Source organism: Eurytemora carolleeae, unplaced genomic scaffold (assembly GCF_000591075.1).
Source record: "Eurytemora carolleeae unplaced genomic scaffold, Eaff_2.0 scaffold741, whole genome shotgun sequence".
In the NCBI taxonomy this organism is placed as follows: domain Eukaryota; kingdom Metazoa; phylum Arthropoda; class Copepoda; order Calanoida; family Temoridae; genus Eurytemora; species Eurytemora carolleeae.
The window spans coordinates 44,273-60,331 of NW_019396634.1; the positions used below are offsets into that span (position 1 = coordinate 44,273).

The 16,059-nt window shown below is 31.9% G+C and overlaps 1 protein-coding gene across 1 annotated transcript; it reads left to right on the top strand.

The window, feature by feature from the left end:
• The first annotated feature begins 42 nt into the window (after positions 1-42).
• Positions 43-15,538, top strand: LOC111706647 (cap-specific mRNA (nucleoside-2'-O-)-methyltransferase 1). Its single transcript, XM_023479563.1, has 28 exons — positions 43-243; positions 645-717; positions 895-1,039; positions 1,144-1,273; positions 1,981-2,072; positions 3,115-3,227; positions 3,776-3,851; positions 4,028-4,223; positions 4,481-4,636; positions 5,076-5,198; positions 5,572-5,630; positions 5,827-5,875; positions 6,805-6,905; positions 7,316-7,423; positions 8,554-8,709; positions 8,876-8,963; positions 9,238-9,307; positions 9,570-9,647; positions 10,041-10,110; positions 10,511-10,548; positions 10,775-10,868; positions 11,556-11,677; positions 12,513-12,600; positions 13,246-13,378; positions 13,822-13,906; positions 14,063-14,114; positions 14,743-14,802; positions 15,406-15,538. Exons 1-28 carry the CDS (start codon positions 63-65, stop codon positions 15,466-15,468), a joined length of 2,799 nt encoding a protein of 932 aa, XP_023335331.1. The 5' UTR covers positions 43-62; the 3' UTR covers positions 15,469-15,538.
• Positions 15,539-16,059: the final 521 nt, after the last annotated feature.

The window sequence follows — 16,059 nt, forward strand, 5'->3', positions numbered from 1 at the left end:
CATTTGCATACAATCTGTGTTTATTTTTATTTATTTAGATTTCAGAAAAATTGTTTTATAAAATGAACAAGAAAAAGAGGAGTCTCTCGGAGTCTAGCGATGATCCCGACGATCCCGGAGTGTTTGATCCCTCCCCGGGTTCCGGGTATAATCCCCTAGCAGGGGGATATAATCCCTCAGCTGGGGATTACAGTAGCTCTGGGGGATTACCAGGGTTTAAGAGACCCAAGTTTGAATCATCAGGTAGGGTGTACCCCTTTAATTTTTTCGCGAACATTCCCTTTAAAGGGAGGGTCATCTGAAATTACGACAATAATCTCTTTACGGATCAAAATCTTTTAAAAACTTAAAGACCTTGCCTTAATTTTTTACTTTTTGTTGATATTGTTTTTTTTTAATCCCTAAATCGGTAATTAGTACTTTCTTAAAAATTTATCTATTTTATGTATCCCAAAAATTGTTCGTGTTGAGAATGATAAAGTAATCGATTACTGATTAAAGTGATTTGTTGATAAAATGGTTGATTAATTAATTGATTTAAAAAATGATTAAATGGAATGGGAAATGAAAAGATGATCAACCGATTGGTGGATCAACTGATTAATTGATTTGATAATGAATTAATAAAAAAAATGTTTTCTCAGGACGAAGAATCAGTCAAGCGTCTACAGCCTCGTCTCTATCTGGACCCGAGGACGAGGCCGGGGGATTTGACAGGTTCGTAATATAGTCAAGTATTGAAAATCATTAAATCCTTTCTCAAAGTTTAGTTTTCGAAGATTTTTTGGAATAATCTTTGAAATTACATACACTTTAAAAATTTACAGTTTTCCCCTCGTAAATTTTTTTGGTATATTTTTTTTAATCTTAAAAAAATTGTTAAATTTATTTTAGGGATGTTGCAAGTTTAGATAAAGCTCTGGGTTGTTCCTCAAGTAGTGATACAGAAGATGATGCAGCTCATCAAGGGTTTGCTGGCAAGAATGCACAGCATCAAGGGTTCTCAAACAATGGAACTTTGCCCTATGCAGAAGCTAAGGAAAGATGATAAAACCCTTTAAATATCTAAACTTCCATCAAACAATAAAGATTGTATTACTATTTAGTTTTGAAAAATTGAGGATTTTGAATTTTTCAATATAGACCAGCTATAGTCCTAGTAAAAAGATGAAAAGCGAACCGGCCCCGGCGGCAAAATCAGGGGGTGACGGCAAATCGGGGAATTATAGTTCAGCCGCGGAGAAGATGATGGCGATGATGGGATACAAATCAGGTAGAAGATTCGTCTTTTTAAAATTTGGGTTAGGAAGTCAACGGCAATGAATGGCCCTGTGTGGATAATCGCCAATGACACCCCGCTACTTCATTTGGAGGTAGTGCGGTGATGTGGGCTCTACCCTAACTTCTCTTCGTACTGATGGGTGACCGTTTTATATATTTATTTATTTATTTATGGTAGTAGAACTGAGAATGTAGTATTGTGGAGAAATGAAAGACAACTTCTACAGTAAACTTATTAGATGTTTAGGAACATATTTCTCAACTGAAATATTCTCAATAAATCAATGTTAAAATCAATTATTCCTTTTTCATCTTAATATTGAATTTCAAATTCTTAATGAATTTATTCACAGATTTCTTCTAATTCTTCAAACGTCGTCTTTTCAATAAAAATTCCAGGAAATCTCCAGAAAATTTTTGTGAACAATCAGACATTACAGAAACCAATAACTGAATAAGATTACTTATTTTTGATGAAAAAAAGATTACTTAACAACTAACTAGGTTACTGTAGAATTTTTACTACATTTTTCATCGTCGTTTATGAATAATTTTTAAAAAACCGATTATAAAGATTTATAAAATAAAAATTGTAGAAACGTGCTATAAAGCTGACAAAATAATGATTGTTCAGGCGTGCTTTAAAGTTTATTAGATAAAGATTGTAAAAGCGTGGTATTAAGTTTATCTGTGCACTAGGAACTGGGTTGGGTAAAGCCCAGCAGGGTCGCGTAGAACCTGTTGGATTATCAAACCAAAGAGGAAGACGAGGTCTCGGGCATATTATTGAGGTAACTTAATACTAGATAATTGACAGGCAGTTTAGGAATTATTGTAAACTAGCCTTTTCAGTCCCTTTGTGCTTTTAGATTGTAAAAACTAAAAATTTCCAAAAACAAATGAAATGAATTAAGAGAGTTAACTAACGAAGGAAACTAATGTTAGATTTTACTAATGATAGAATTAACTAGAAAAGGCAACCAATAATAGATTTAAACAATTAAGGAAACAAATGATAGAATTAACTAGCGAATGAATTAAACAAATGATAGAATTAGCTAACAAATGAATTAAACAAATGATGGGATTAACTATCAGATGAATTAAACAAATGATAGAATCAATTAACAAATGAATTAAACAAATGATGGAATTAACTAACAAATGAATTAAACAAATGATAGAATTAGCTAACCAATGGATTAAACAAATAATAGAATTAACTAACAAATAAATTAACCAAATGATGGAATTAACTAACAAATGAATTAAACAAATGATAAAATTAATTAACAAATGAATTAAACAAATGATGGAATTAATTAACAAATGATGGAATTAATTAACAAATGAATTAAACAAATGATAGAATTAATTAACAAATGAATTAAACAAATTATTGAATTAGCTAACAAATGAATTAAACAAATGATGGAATTAACTAACATATGAATTAAACAAATGATAGAATTAGCTAACAAATCAATTAAAAAAATGATAGAATTAGCTAACAAATGAATTAAACAAATGATTGAATTAATTAACAAATGAATTAAACAAATGATGGAATTAACTAACAAATTAATTAAACAAATGAAAGAATTAATTAACAAATGAATTAAACAGATGATGGAATTAACTAACAAATGATGGAATTAATTAACAAATGAATTAAACAAATGATAGAATTAGCTAACAAATGAAGCGAATATAAAAGTTTTCGAACAAATGAAACGTATGATATAGAATAAAGAAAAGAATTAAATGTAAATAAATAAGATGAACATTTTCAACGAATGAAATTAACTATAAAGTTAACTATTAACCGTCTAGGGACTGGAGGCTGATACAGCCCTGGACTGGGCCCCGGAGGAAGTTCTGGTGAAGGAGAGGTTGGTCTGGATGAAACAGAACCAGGAACCAGCTCCAACTGAAGACGAGTTCAGGTAACGCTGTCTTTTTTTTTCAGTGCTTAGGATCCGAATCTTGATCCGTTGAATGCGCAACATTTTGGCAAAATTTCAACCAACACCTGCTCAAAAAATCTCTATTATTTAATTCCAAAACTCAAATTTAAAAAGGTAAGTAACAATTTTAAAAAAATAACCTTATCTCTGAAAGTGTCAGCTAAACATTTTTCATTTGACAATATTTACCAGTAAATTTGAAGGAAAATTCATGACGTAAAAGGTGGAAATATAGCGGCTAATTAAAGATGGCATATATACAAGGGCGTATATCTTGATACAATAATAAAAATTCTATTGTGGGGGAGGGGGCATAATTTTTCCTCCTCCCCAAAGAGCTCCCAGGGGAGGATGGTGCACAAAAACAAGGGTGGATCTCTGCTCTGCAGAGTGAAGTTTATACCCCCCTTGGGTATAAAAACAATCATCAATGTTAAATTTAAAATTACTTAGTTTTAAAGCGGGATGGGGCCATTAATCCTAGCTTTATCCAAAACCTTTTGTTTTATATTGGATATTCGTTTTAGAAACTGGATTGAGATGGGGTCTAGAAATGAGGACATAAGCGGAGAAACCAGATATTGTGAACCTCAAGTGCTTAAGGTAAACTTGAAATAATCCTGAATTATTATTTTTATAAATTGTTTAAATGCAGTTGGAAGAAAATTTTGGGTTTCATTTTTAATATTTGATGCTAATAGAAATTCTTAGAAGCAAACTATTAATATGTTGCAAATTGTTTAATAAAAAATTAATATTTTAATAAAACCGGTTTTTAGGATGTTTTGAGCTGCAAATCTGTTTTCGATAAACTCGAAGCCTTCGAAATGATGAAAGCAAGATCGCGATCCAACCCGTTCGAAACAATCGCAAAAGGAATCTTCCAAAATCGCGCCGCAATGAAAATGGCAAATATGGACACAGTTTTGGATTATATGTTCACTGACCCAAGAGATGAAGAGGGGAGATCTTTAAGTAATTCTTTAAATATAATTCGTCATTTTTACAGGGGTATTTACTAAAAAATTAAAAGCAGGGCTTTTTTAAATACTTTTTTCATACTTTTTACCCAAAAATTCATTTATTTTCCCAAAAATTATTTACTTTCCCTAACCCAGTAGAACAGACATGCATACATAACACCTGGGGAAAAATGATTTTCCAAGAAGGGAGTGGGGGGGGGGTAATGATGATAATACATTCCTGCATTTTGAGTCAACAATTTTTTTTAGTTGGTGAGAATGAACCGTTGTATTTTGCTGACGTATGTGCTGGTCCTGGAGGGTTCTCAGAATATGTTCTATGGAGGAAAAAATGGCGCGCTAAAGGATACGGTTTCACGCTTAAAGACACGAAACATGATTTCAAACTCGAGGATTTCTATGCAGGTACGTTTCCGGCATTTATTAAAGAAACTACCCGTTCAACCTTTGTTTGATCATGACTGAATGAGATATCCTACGTTTTTCTCGGAAAACTGATTAATTTTAATCTTTAATTTCTCAAAAAAGTGATTTTCAGATTAATTCCAATTCTGACAACGAAGGAGATTGTCAGAATTCAACATGTTTCAAGATAGAAGCAACGCTGAGATAGGGGTTTAATGGGTATTGGATATCAGCGTAAATCGGTCATACCACTCTTATTACTTTAGACTGTAGAGTCCCTTTAATATTGTTTTAAGCATTCAAAATAAACTTTATTGTGATATGAACATGTCAACCCATATTTCGTTTGATAATGGGGTTTCTTTTAATGATATTAATGATAAAATTCCTAACTATGATCTCATGATAATTATAATAATAATAATAATGTTTTCTAAAGGGCCCCCTGAAGGGTTTGAGACGTACTACGGTGTTGGTGGGGATAAGGGAGACGGGAACGTGTTTAGAACTGATAATATTCTAGAACTCCAGAGATTCATCCTTGCCAATACAAACCAGAAAGGTATTTCAAATCAAAGAATTTTTATGCTTTTCATCCGGAATTAGGATCAACCAAAGAAACGGATTTGGCAAAAATCTTAAAACTGAAGGTTGCCATAATTTTTCTTATGAGAATTGCATGTTTTAAATAGCCAACTGTTTGCTAAGGGGATTAGTCCCATTAAAAATTACTTTATCACCTTCCGTAATACAGTCGCTAGATACTTTTCCAAAGGCTTTTTCCCAAGCGGCAACTTCCCAATGGTACTTTGCCAAATGACATTTTGGCAACTTTTTATTATGCATTGTGATTAAATACAAACAATGTTCTTTATTGGATTTGGAAGTATGGAATATTGTTTTATTTACTTATGTAAACTCTGTGAGAGTTTCAGGAGTTCATTTTATGATGGCTGACGGAGGGTTCTCAGTTGAAGGATCAGAAAATATTCAGGTTTTTTAGTTTTTGCTTTTTAAAGTGATTGTTCAGTTTTTTTTGGGTAAATGGGAGGAACCATTACAGGGGTTCATCGACAGATTTTGTTGCAAGTGTAAAACTAAACTTTATAGAAATTTGTTTGGGCCAAGATACTATTTAGTCTACAAGATACTATCTAATACTACACGAAAACATGGATTTTAACTCTTAGGAGATTCTGTCCAAACAGCTGTACCTGTGTCAATGTATTGTAGCGCTTGGTAAGTTCAACTAAAATTCTTCACTTGTTTTCATTTAATAATGGGTTGTCTTTTAATGATGAAAATAATTACAGTTAAATTTTTTTTAAAGTGAATTTATCGGAACTTTTTAATCATTCGTCAGTTCGTTCAGCCATGCATCCGTCATCATTTTTTATTCATTTATTAATATATTTTCATTTATATTAATCATCTGATTTAAATTCTGAAACCACCCAATGTCCATCCATTCAATGGTAAGTTTCCTTTGTCTCACTCTCTAGCACTCTCTTACTTATTCTTTCTCCCTTTTAATGTGCATTTATTTTTTATTTATAAAGGAATCTAGTCATTATGATTTTCTAATCCCTATATCTTTACAACCCAATGTAGTAGACCTTAGGAATTTCAAAATATAAATTATGGTAGATTAAGATTAAATGATCCAAGTTTGAAATATTAAATATCAGGTTGCAGAGATATAGGGATTTTCAATCAGAGTTTGTGGCAAAGGCTCAATTCCTTTGTCAGGCGTGGTGCGTACGCCTGGGGACATTTTGTTTGTAAACTATCTAATCTGTTCAGGAGTAGTGCGTACACAGGAACATTTTGTTTGTAAACTATTTGATCTGTTCAGGAGTGGTGCGTACGCTGGGACATTTTGTTTGTAAACTATCTAATCTTTTTCAGGAGTAGTGCGTACACAGGAACATTTTGTTTGTAAACTATTTGATCTGTTTAGGAGTAGTGCGTACACAGGGACATTTTGTTTGTAAACTATTTGATCTTTTCAGGAGTAATGCGTACATAGGGACATTTTGTTTGTAAATTATTTGATCTGTTCAGGAGTAATGCGTACACAGAGACATTTTGTTTGTAAACTATTTGATCTGTTCAGGAGTAATGCGTACACAGGAACATTTTGTTTGTAAATTATTTGATCTGTTCAGGAGTAGTGCGAACACAGGGACATTTTGTTTGTAAATTATTTGATCTCTTCACTCCTTTCTCAGTTGGTCTAGTCTATCTCATGTACAGAGCTTTTAAGAAGGTACGGTACAATATACATAATATCAAATGATTAGCCAATTGAGTTTTTTATTAATTTCATTTAGATCTTGATAAATCCTTTCTGTACTAATTATTATTATCATTAATTTACATTGTTTTCGTTTCAATTATTTATTATTTTTTCGTTTTAACCAACATTCTTTATAAGTAATATTTTTGTATTATTATGATTAGATGGACTGTCAATGTATTTTCAAGTGAACCTCTATTTAAAGAGTTTAATGCCACGTCTCATCTTAATCTAGTCCGCGCAAAATAAATATAATTTGACAGAATCTATCTCTTATTAGGGAGAAAAAACTACGATATCTCTATTAATATTCCTCAGATAAAGGTTTAAAATGTCTCATGAAATTACGCTAGTAGTCCCTTAAGCTATAAACTGTTCAGGTTTGTATATACAAGCCTAACACCTCCCGACCTGCAAACAGTGAACGATATATCGTCTGTAAATGGAGAAAACCAGATACTGAACATATATTCAGATATCTTTTAAAGGTAGGAAACCAGATACTGAACATATATTCAGATATCTTTTAAAGGTAGGAAACCAGATACTGAACATATATTCAGATATATTTTAGAGGTAGGAAACCAGATATTGAACATATATTCAGATATCTTTTAGAGGTAGGAAACCAGATACTGAACATATATTCAGATATCTTTTAAAGGTAGGAAACCAGATACTGAGCATATATTCAGATATCTTTTAGAGGTAGGAAACCAGATATTGAACATATATTCAGATATCTTTTAGAGGTAGGAAACCAGATATTATACATATATTCAGATATATTTTAGAGGTAGGAAACCAGATACTGAAAACATATTCAGATATCTTTTAGAGGTAGGAAACCAGATACTGAACATATATTCATATATATTTTAGAGGTAGGAAACCAGATACTGAACATATATTTAGATATATTTTAGAGGTAGGAAACCAGATACTGAACATATATTCATTATTCAGATATATTTTAGAGGTAGGAAACCAGATACTAAAATCACTGTCCTTTTTAAAAGTTTAAAAGTTTTATCTTTTCAAAGGAAAATTAAAAAAAATAATATTATGTCAAAAGTTGTTCAAAAACATTGTCGTTAATGTCAAAATTTATCTCTAAGATGATAGAAATGCAAGGAATTAAAATTACACAAAATAAGATAAAGTAAAATGATTATAAAAAGCACCAACCCCTTGATTTCATGAAAATATAATTTGAATGTTTGTCACCTATTCCCAAAGTTCAATATTTTAATTGTGACGAATCTTCCTTAAAGGGAGTGTTCGCGAAAAATGAAAGGGGGAATAGGCTTAATGCGATATGAGACGTCTTTAACAATTTTCTCCTTATAGACGCAACAGATAGAAGTAAGATTAGTAGCGATCAAAAGCGCTTTTTATCGCATTAAGCCTATACCCCCTTTCATTTTTCGCGAACACTCCCTTTAAACTAAAACAAAAAGGTTTAAAGTTGAAATCTATTTCCACTTTTCTGTGATTCTTAAAATTAAACTGTGCATAAGTCCAAAAACCATTTACATTATCTATTTTTATATAATAAACAAATACCCCTTGTTAAAACTTATAAAATGCAGACCCTATACATGTGTATTGTTTCTAGGTAAACGATAAGCTGAATGATCTTGATTTCAGTATCCTGGGTAGAACCAGGAGTAGGACGGATATCCTAGGTATTGTTCCAGACTCAGTTATGGCAGAGGACTCACATTTCATCCAGTATATGGTCGACTCTAATAATCAAATAGGACGGAACCAGGTACTTTAGGACAGGACAGGAGAGGACAGGACAGGACATCCAATAGTTCACATATAATTGTCTCAAAGTTTAACTGAATGGAAAAAAGTTACATTGGTTGAATTTCTAAAAAGTTGTGTCAGAAAAAAGTTGTTGCTTTTATTAGCTTGACACATTTTTTTCATAGGTAACAGGTTTAGAGAAGATTGCAGTGTTCTACAGAAACACATCGTTGTACGAGAAAAGACAAGCAGAAGTTCGGAGAGAGTGCCTAGGTTAGTGAAGGTCAAGTCTAAACTCTAAGCCGTTTTTCAGGTCATGCCAGGTCAAGTTATTGTAAGGTATTAGGTCATTGAAGTTAAGTTCCACGTAGAACAGGCTCAGTCCGTTTGATCCATGGAATTTCAAGGTTAAAGGGATTGTAAAAATACGTGACTAACAGTCCCTTTAAGCATGATAACATCTACACCTGGATATAATGAAAATGTGTTTAAAATATTTAACAAATTATAACTTATTGTTTATCTGTGTAATACTGTAATATATTAGAATACTGGAATGTACCAGATCAGGGAAGAATTCGACCCAGGTTCGAGGATGCTCGAGATATGGCCTCCAGGTATAGTTTTACCTCCATACGTTTGACCTCTAGGTATAGTTTTACCTTCATGTGATTGACCTCTAGGTATATTTTTACCTCCACGTGTTTGACCTCTAGGTATATTTTTACCTCCAGGTATATTTTAACCTCTTTTTATTGAGGCTGGTGGGGGGGGGGAGGTATGGTGTCCGTGTCCACTGTTGGATCAAGTATATAATTTTTTACCTTTAAAAATGATTGTATTTAGCTTTCTTTGTAATTTACCCCCATTACCGTTCAGGTTACTCTCGAGCGGGAGTTTATTACGAGAAACTGAAACTGTTCTCAGGAACCAAGAAGATCTTAGAAAATATATTAAGTAAATAATTTTAATAATAAATAAAAATATAAAATAAAATTATTACGGCCCTGTCCGAGAGGAATTATTCACTAACTAATGAAAGAATTAATAGTTAAAGTGTTGAGTAATATTTTTTTAAAATCTACATCTGATCAAATTGATCAATTATCCGAGAATGGATTGTGTAATCATTGATCAAGTTATCAAATCATCGATTGATCTATTTTAGATCTGTTTATGACTGGAAATTGATCAATTATCCGGGAATGGATTGTGTAATCATTGATCAAGTTATCAAATCATCGATTGATCCATTTTAGATCTGTTTATGACTGGAAATTGATCAATTATCCGAGAATGGATTGTGTAATCATTGATCAAGTTATCAAATCATCGAATGATCCATTTTAGATCTGTTTATGACTGGAAATTTGTTGTGATAGGATCGCAGGAGAAATCTAATGATTCTCAATCACAAAATGTAAGTATTCAACAGTTCGCATCATTTACCAGTTCATCTATATAGTTAAAGTAGTAATCTCTGTTCGATCATTACTCACGGACCCCTTGACCGATTTGCCTCAAATTTTGATTGGGGAACTCGGTATAAACAAGGGCTAATAAGTGGATTTACTATTATAGAAAAAGTTTAGCTTCCAAGCAATGCTGGGTTCCCAAGCTAGTTTTATAATGAAAAAAGAATTATTAGTTTTATTCGTGCTATTTTTTATGTTCTATGTTCTAAATATTTTTTATTTAAATTTACGAAGACACCATGATTTTATTTCATGTCCGAAGTTCCAGGAAATCACAAAATTGGGGCACACATTTCCTTAGTTATTAATTTTAGTTGCAAAATTATCAAAAGATGATTATTTTAGGACATGAGAGCCTTTCTGATTAGTACAGGACGACAAAGGTATTTTTTTCAAGCTTTTGTTGATTTTGGTTCTTCATTTGATTACCTCGAATATCACCCTTATCCTTTTTTTTCTTAAGCAAACCTTTTGAAGACTTCTTTAGTTTTTTCTCTCTCAATTTTCATGACTTTGTCATTTCTTATTTCAACCCTGATCAATGATTATGCCTTATGGGGACCGCTGTGTTTGTATGTGTAAAAATGAAATATATACATATATGTTTAGAGTATTTATATACTATCCGGAAAGAGCAAACTGGAAATCCATATCTAGCTCATGCACGCTAGAGCTACCAGCGGAAACCCTGCTTTTTGTAGAGGTAATGTTAGAGGAAACACTGCTTTTTGTAGAGGTAATGTTAGAGGAAACACTGCTTTTTGTAGAGGTAATGTTAGAAACCCTCCTTTTTACAGAGGTAATGTTAGCAGAAACCCTTCTATTGTAGAGGTAATTTTGGCGGAAACCCTTCTTTTGCAGAGGTAATTTTAGCAGAAACCCTCCTTTATATAGAGGTAATGTTAGAAACCCTCCTTTTTACAGAGGTAATGTTAGCAGAAACCCTTCTATTGCAGAGGTAATTTTAGCAGAAACCCTTCTTTTGCAGGGATATTTAAGAAGGAAAATCTGCTTAGTGTAGAGGTAATTTTAAGTGATCTAACAGTTCCTAAACATTGAAAGCAAAGCACCTAAAAATCAAAACTTTTCAGAGCTTTTACCAATAATGTTAAAATTTTGAGAAAAAAAACATGTTTTAGTTTTATAAAGTAAAATGTTGAGTAAGAAGTTCTTATAGATAAAGTAGAATAACATGTAAGAGAAGTATAGAAGTAACTGTCGATTTGTGATGTAAAAAACTGAACCTGAGCCATATTTACAATATTGTAATTGTTTATCTCTTGAAATTAAAAACAAACTCTTTTCCTCTCCTTAATTTTTCAGCTCCTTGAATTAAAATGTAAATGTAAAATGTAAAAAAAGTGATAATTAACAATATAATAATATCTAGCTGGTTTGGGAGATGAAGGGTGAGAGTAAGGCCCAGAAGAAGGTGATGGGAGTACACGTTATAGACGCCTTGTTCCTGGCTGGGGAAGATGTTCGAAACATGCACTTTATGCAGAGACATAAGTAACTTATTCTTTTTTTACTATTTCTTTTTGTAAAAAATGCAGGAAATCACTGTTCTACTATTTATTGTTAAGCAACATACAAATAACATTAATGACCCAATTTTCACATTTGAATCAAGAATAAAGAAGTTGATGTTACGTATAATGACATTCTCTTAAGTAGAGATTGATTTTATAAAAAAAAAATACTATTAATATTATTTAAATGAAAATTAGATACATTAAAATTCGTTCTATTTTTTGTTGTTTAGAAAAATGGTAAATTTTATAGTCTACTCTTACATTGTTGCTTGGTATAGAAGAAAATAAAAAAGTTATGTAAAGAAATTTTATTCTGAATTTACCTAGGTTTAGGCAAGAATGTAATGCAAGGAAAGTTAATTGCAGTTGTGAATACTCTGTGTACATATTAAAACCAGTTCTCTCTGGGCGGAATGTGTAAACAAGAATAGATGCATCAGTGTTCATCTAGTATCCGAGGAGGATGAAAGCATTGAATTTTGATAATTTTGATATTTTACATAATAGTTGCCTATGACCAGAATATTTCATTAATTTTTTATGTGAAAGATGGATCCCATGTCAGGCTTCGAGATCCGTCTTGTGTTTACATTATCACAGTACAAAAGATGCGTACACCTCTGAAATAACTTTCCTTGCATTAAATCCTTAGGTTTAGGGTAAAATTGTATTCTGGGTGTAGGTTGGGGAACTTAAAAACTGAAATTGATATTTTTGTTAACATCAAAGTCCAGGCTGAAAAATCAGGAGCTTCATTCCACAACTGGAGTTTTAGGTCATCCCTGCAACTTGTTATTTGATTTCTGATTTAGATTGTGTTCTCTGTTTCTCCGAGTGATGAACAAACCCAGCCGAAGCTATTTAACCAGAATTAGGATGAAAGAAGTCTTCAAACTTGAGGTCAGTCTCAAATATAAATTAACAAGTTTAAAGGGATTCTCACACTCAACTTAAAATGCTTTGACTTTTGTTGTTGATCTTTTTGCAAGCCGTATATTTTGGAAATTAAAAATGTCGCCGAATGGCGGATTTGCGATTATTTTCAAAATGAAATTTATTTTAAGGCAACTTATTTCTACTCTGACCGATATTGAATTTAATTTATAGCATTTAATCTTGTTTTTGCCTTGCAAATAATTTTTTCTCATCTGTTCTTTGCCCTGAGCTGGGAACTGTTGAATGGTGGATATCGGGATTAATGCTTGATCACTCTTTTTCTTAATCTCACGATTAAATAATGCTTGTTTACCTTTTATTATTAATCTCCAGAGTAATTAACCAATCGGGATTAAGTTTATCACAATCTCAAGTTTTCAGCTCTGAGCTCGGAACTTTTATGTGGATATTGTTAATCTTCTCAATATCAAATGTGGGCACAATTAAAATTTAAGAATCAATGCTTGATCCCTCAATTTAACATTCACAGGTTATCGAAGAGGGATCATATTAATATATATCTGCAGAAGTTGGAGATCAATGCTTGATCCCCAATCTTGACATCTGGTTTTGTCCATAATCCACAAAATTTATGTTTTGTTGTTCCAGGATTTGAGTTCGAACCAGTTAAGTGTTTGGAACCACCTGGATCATCGTAGCTTGAAGGGTCGAGGAGATGCTCTAGTTCTAAACAATACTGAGCAGGATCCAGACGGATCTACCAAGTTCTTCCAGGCTAAAGGTTCATAAGTACTTGGATTAAAGATACTGTCCACGTAGTTTCAATTTACACTAAGGAAGAAATCGTCGGTTTTTATCCTAATTATACAAAATAAATGAACTCTGCCAGTCTGTTTGATTTCCCTTCCATTAATATAAAATCTGAAAAATAATCGGTTTTCAAGGATATATAATCGGTTTTCAAGGATATATAATCGGTTTTCAAGGATATATAATCGGTTTTCGAGGATATATAATCGGTTTTTAAGGATATATAATCGGTTTTCAAAGATATATAATCGGTTTTCAAGCATATATAATCGGTTTGCAAGGATATATAATCGGTTTTCAAGGACATATTATCGGTTTGCAAGGATATATAATCGGTTTTCAAGGATATATAATCGGTTTTCAAGGATAATATAGATGATTTAATTCTTGATTTTATTTAGAATCTTGTTATAGGATTGTTGTTATACAAGCATGTGAAGGACCCCTACTTCATGGCTTTATCAAGAAAATTTAATAAAAAATATTATTTTAACTCGAGGCAAGTCACTTTAAAATATTTTTTGAATTTATAAATGTAAATATATAGTTGTTAAAGTATGATAACAAAGCACATAAAATCATATTTTTATTATTTTAGAAATTATACTTTTTTGACAAATTTTTTGAAAAAAGTTAATACAATGTTTATTTCTAGAACGAATGAACCTGTCGAGAATTTCGCGACCCCGCCTGCTGGTATTGCGGAGGTAGATTTATTTATACAGTGAGAACCAGAAAACAGTGGACTGGTTGTCGTCTTCTTTCATTCTTTAATGTCGCTCAGGATTTTCCAATTTGGAATTACTATTACATGATTTTACGGAACAGTTTTAGGGAACAGTTTTAGGAATAAGTAATATTTCGAAATAAAATTGACTGCAATCATTCCAGTGTTTTCTGGAAACACTGTTAATTAATACATATATAAAAATAAATTTATATTGATAATTCCAATTATCTAAAAAATAGGTTTCATGAAGGGTGGGGAGTATATACCCTTCCACAGAAATATTCATTTTTTCCTTTCTTTAAACCTGATTCAACACCCTGAAGATTTTAAGTGTGTGGATTATTTTATGATTAAGAGATATTTAACCATTACATCGCACATATATATTATGAACCACCAGACTTATAAAGCGAAAAAGTAGCTTTATGCCTGGGGGCTTCATAATATACATTGCAATGTAATGGTCATACTCTGTGCATGGTTAAATATCTCTTAATCATAAAATAACCTTCTGTAGCCGGGCCCTCATGACTCATTATTCCTCTGGGGTTTCTTTTTATTGAAAAGGTGAATATTTTGTTTATTTAATAAATAATATTTTTTAGTTTGAATCCTGCCATGTTGGTCGGTTAGTCTGGTACTGGAACACATTTCCTGACGAGAAGGTATATTTTGGGATTTTAAAAATATTTTTATTTTATTTAAAGATGTAGTCTTAACTGAAAATATCCAACTTGAAGAGAGTTACAAGTGACCCTCCATTTAAAGAGTGTGATGTCCGATTTGCAACGGTGCCCTCTGAGAGAACCTTTTTATGATTAGTAACGTGGAAGATATCGTTATTTGTCTAGCTTGAAAATTTTAGCTGCATAGTTTTTATGGCAAGAAATTAAAGAGAAACTACAATTGAAAACAATAATATTTTTAAAGAAAGATACACTATGGACAAAGCTTTTATTGGTACCGTTTTCACGTTGTGAATTAGACATAGAGAGACACTTGACATTACAGTTACAATCCTTTCAACATATAACGGTTTATATCTTTGCTTAAAATATGCGAGTTAACAAAACAAAAGCAAATATACTAACTACCATTTAAAATGTGCTAAAATTATGGACAGAAATGTAAAAGTTTGGATTACATACTTATTACTTAGACAGAGAATTTAAAAAAAATATATTTTTTATCACGAGTTTTTTATGATTCAAGATTTATCCTTTTCTTCTTTCACAGAAAATGTTTTCTTAGAATTATTTTGTTTCCAGAGCAACGACGTGAACAGAGCAGAGTTTGATGAGTTTGTGGCAGATAAACTGAATGGAAGATAGTTTTTGTTAAAATCTTGTGAATATTATCTATTAATTTGTAAAGTGATAATAAATTGTTGATTTACTTTTATTAAAAGTTTTAAGTAAATAATTGGAGGGGAGGGGGGCGGGCAGCATGTATGATTGTCGACATAAATTTATGTTCCTCCATGTCTGGTTACCGATTTACACTTGTATCTATAAGCAAGATTTATCTTTAAACCTGTTCAATTATGTAAATTTCCTTCTTGGACGTAGCAAGTCACTTAAAGAGGCACAACAAATGTTCGTAATTTCATCTTGAGATTGAAATTCCTAAAACTCTGATTGGTTGATGCTTTGAGAAAGAAAACAAGAATATTTTTGTAATGTTTGAAACTAGAATATTTTTGTAATGTTCGAAGTTTATCAAAAGTTTATCATCCTTATCAACAAAATGTATAAGATTCCTTTATTTAATTGAAGTTAAAAACAGAATCAGTTTAAAATTTTAATCATTAAATTATATAGAAGGTTCAACATGTTTTGTGGTTCATGGCTGCCGGAAGAGAAATAAGCTAATGTGGCATGGAAGGGGAAATAGTGGTGGCTTATGGCCGTCTGCCTTCCCCC